The following is a 3,958-nucleotide window of genomic DNA, read 5'->3' on the forward strand; positions in this document are numbered from 1 at the left end:
TTTCAAGAAATACCTCCATTCGCTTTTTCCAGCTAGCGAAGTCCCCTTCGAATTGGGTAGGAATTAGGTTAATCATAACTTGTCAAATTATTAAAACACATGTTAAAAAAGAGCATATTAAAGTGACATTATTCAAATGTACCTCTTCAGATGAGACTCGATCAAACAAATCCCTTACCTTACTAATATGTGAAGGAATATTCCTCCACTTATTTATTCGTACTCCTTCAATTTTGTATGATTTTTGGATTGGAACATGCTCCAAAAACTATGCATGATTCATCATCACAAGTGTTAGATATTTATACATGGCCGTAAAATATTGTTAAATTTAAAATATATTGGCCAATATACCACAGATATGTTGCATATCTTATATGACCAAGAAAATACTAAAGGATGACTATTTGATTAACGCTATAAGTCGATCATGTAAAATAATAGATCCATGATATCTTTCTTTCTTTGTGGATGCTTGAAAAAAACTTTTAATGTGACTTAAGACACTATTCCAATCTAGTTTCTGCCCAACATTAACTGAACCCTACAATTTAAAAAAAAATAAATTTTTTAATCAAACTCGTTGAACTTTTCAAAATTAGAGAGTTTCTAAAGTGAGACCTTTGTAGATAATTGAAGTGCAGAGGATGATACACCCGACCCACTTCTTTACGCCATTATGAAAGAAGATTATTATCGGAAATCCTAAAACCCTTCACTACAAAGTCGCGATCAGTGTGGATTTATAGGTGAAAATGCTTGATACCGCCTGAGGGACATACGAAGACACTTAGGTAGGATTTCAGTGGAGGGACGATTTCACCACTAAAATAGAGCTACAATCGGAAAGTTACGAAGAGCGTGAGGCATGCACGAGATGAGAAAAGGAGAGAGAAAAATGATCACACCATCACCATCACCTTTACTATTATTTTTAAATCAAAATGATTCAAAATATGATTCAGATGTCTGAAAAATAACGACAGAAGAGAGGAGATTGATGGGAGAATTAAAATAAAAATTTTATACAATTTACTAGGTCCTCTGATAAATACATAAATATGTACTTTTTGATAATTTTTATATTTTACGACTCCTTTTATAAATTATCTGTTATTTTTTAATGAGAAAATACAGCGTTTTGAGTGATAAAAAGAGACCGATACCTAAATTTCCAAGGAGACACAAAATGACAATAATAAATATTGAAAATATTTTTTTTTTCTTCTTATACAGAAAAAAACATTACTTGCCGGTTCCAGAATTAACTGGAACATTTATCTGGAAACCTCTATACTGACACGCTGCTTCCAGAATCTTCTTCCTCCCCCTTTCCGTCCTTCCCTCGAAATACTATATATTCACCCCAAATCCCAATTGACGATTTAATTCAGATCAGCACAAAGATCTTCAATTCCTCAAATCTTCTTCGAACACGCACCGAGCAATCGATGGAGAGCCCTTTCTTCTTCTCGAACGATCCTTGGAGTGCCGCAGCTCGACGCCGTCCCAGCGGGAGAGGCACGCAGAGGCCCCTCTTCTATGTTTCCGACCCATGGAGCGCTCCCCACCCTTATTCCGGTCGAACCAATCAGTTCCCTGAGTCGGCGCCCACTCGTGCACCAGAGCCGTCGCCTGCCGCAAGGCCTCGCGTTGTTTCCATCCCCGTCCACTTTGGCCGATCTGACGACGCCACCGAACCTGCTGGGCCAATTCGGCCGGAAACCTCCAAGTCAGACGCCGCCGTCGCTATCCAGAGAGTTTTTCGAGGCTACATTGTGCGCAAGAACATCAAAATACTTTCCCAGGTCGCCTTGGAGGTGGAGGAGATTGAGGGAAGGCTCCGCGCCAACGAGGCGCGGTTGCGGGGGGACCCCAAGGAGCGATTGCGGATGAATGAAATACTGATGGCGCAGCTTCTTCGCCTCGATTCCGTCCGCTGGGTCAGGGAGTATCGGAGAAAGGTGATCCGAAAGGTGATCACGCTACAGGAGTTTCTGGATGCGATCTCGGTCCAAATTGAAGAATCCCCCAATTCGGTCAATTCTCAAGCAACTGCGAAGATGAACTCGAATTATGTTGATTCTAGTGGTATGTCTAACGATGTTGTCTCCAATACGATTTCACAAGACGCAATTTGCGCCGTCGCTGAGGAAGTCAGTCCAGATAGTAAAGATCCAATCTTGGGCTCCATTGAAGATGGCGAAGATGCAGAAAAGAAATCGGATGGCAATGTGTCGTCCGATGAGGGATTCAAAGCCCAAGATTCCCTAGCTTGCAGGAATGACTCTGAGGAGGAGGAAAGGATGTCGGAAGATGAAGGATTCATGGTGGTTGCAGCAGAGGAAGCAACCTGCAACTCCCCGGCAGACGTGCATTCGCAGAAAGATCCGGATCTCGAGTTAACGGAGCAAGAGACTTGTGAGGTTGAAGCAATGGAGGAAGTTGTGCAATTGCCAGAGGATTCTGCCCGAATGACTGTGGAAGATGAAGGATTCACGGTGGTTGCAGCAGAGGAGGCAACCTGCAACTCCCTGGCTGGCAGCGATTCGCTGAAAGATCCCGGTTTTGAGGTAACGGAGCAAGAGATGAAGGAGGAGGCAACGGAGGAAGTTGTGGAAATGCCAGAGGATTCTTCCTGGATGACCGTGAAAACTGGTAACGGTTCGACGGAGGTTTCGGGGGTGGAGGAGGCACTGAAGAAGGTGATGGCGGAGAGCGAGAGGCTGCAGGGGCTGGTGTCGGCCTTGTGCGAGCGGAACACGGAGCAATGTAGGCTGATGGCAGGGCTGGCGGATAGGGTGGGGAGCTTGGAGCTGGCGGTGCAGAGGATGGAGAAGAAGAACAAGAAGAAGCGTGCCAAGTGTTCCCCGGTGGGCAAGAAGGGCCGTTATACAAAGTAGCAGCTAAAATCTTTGGTGACCTGAGCAGTTCATTTCATTCTTGTTGGGATTTTTGTTTGTTTAATAAATCTTTGGTCCGCCACTCTGCTAAGTTTCGAAATAAATTGATGCAAATAGTAGAGTTTGTTCATTTTGCAATTGCTCTTGCAAATTCCTTGTTACAATTTCATGCCGGAGCAAAAGAGTTTCATATCAAATTATTCCTATCGATAGCATCTCTTCTGGTTCAGTACATGTTAGAGTAAAACCACGAGAAGATGCGGCAATGGGCAAAAGGCGAATGATTTCGTGAGACCGGAGATTTATGTTCCGATTATCTTGAGTTTCGATCCCGTAATCTCATGTGATAAGTATCCTATCACATGCTAACTCGGATGACCAGTAAAATCTCCACTTACGGACTCACGAACATCCATCCAAGCGGCTAGATTTGTATAGAGCGTCCATTTAATTTTAATTGAAGTTTTTTTTTTATTTTTGTCATTACTTCCCGTTTCCGAATCAAGTGGAACAATTATCCAGAAACCTCTATCGACACGCTGCTTCCAGAATCTTCTTTCAAGCGCATTCCATCCTTCCCCCGAAACGCTGTATATTTTCCCCAAACAAGCACAACGATCAAATCCAAACCCGCACAAAATTCTTCAATGCCCTAATTCTTCTCTGAACACGCACCGAGTAATCGATGCAGAGCCCCTCCGCAGTTCAACGCGGGAGAGGGACGCAGAGGCCCCTCTTCTTTGTCGCCGACCCACGGAGTGCTCCCGACTGCTATCCTGAGTCGGCGCCTACTCGCGCACCAGTGCCGGTGCCTGCCGCAAGGCCTCGCGTTGCTTCCACCCCTGTCCAATTCGGCCGATCTCCCGCCGCCGCCAAACGTATTGGGCCAATTCGCCCGGAAACCTCCTGGTTAGGCGCCGCCATCGCCATCCAGAGAGGCTTCCGAGGCTGCCTTGTGCGCAAGGTGATCTCGCTACAGGAGTTTCTCGATGCGATCTCGGCACCCATATGTGGAATCCCCCAATTCTGTCAATTCGCAAGCAACTGCGGAGATG

The 3,958-nt window shown here is 44.9% G+C and overlaps 1 protein-coding gene across 1 annotated transcript; it reads left to right on the forward strand.

The window, feature by feature from the left end:
• The first annotated feature begins 1,393 nt into the window (after nt 1–1,393).
• Nucleotides 1,394–3,033, forward strand: LOC122025214. Its single transcript, XM_042583985.1, has one exon. The coding sequence runs from the start codon at nt 1,452–1,454 to the stop codon at nt 2,901–2,903; it is 1,452 nt and encodes a 483-aa protein (XP_042439919.1). The 5' UTR covers nt 1,394–1,451; the 3' UTR covers nt 2,904–3,033.
• The last annotated feature ends 925 nt before the right edge of the window (nt 3,034–3,958 follow it).

Source organism: Zingiber officinale, chromosome 9B (assembly GCF_018446385.1).
Source record: "Zingiber officinale cultivar Zhangliang chromosome 9B, Zo_v1.1, whole genome shotgun sequence".
Classification (NCBI taxonomy): domain Eukaryota; kingdom Viridiplantae; phylum Streptophyta; class Magnoliopsida; order Zingiberales; family Zingiberaceae; genus Zingiber; species Zingiber officinale.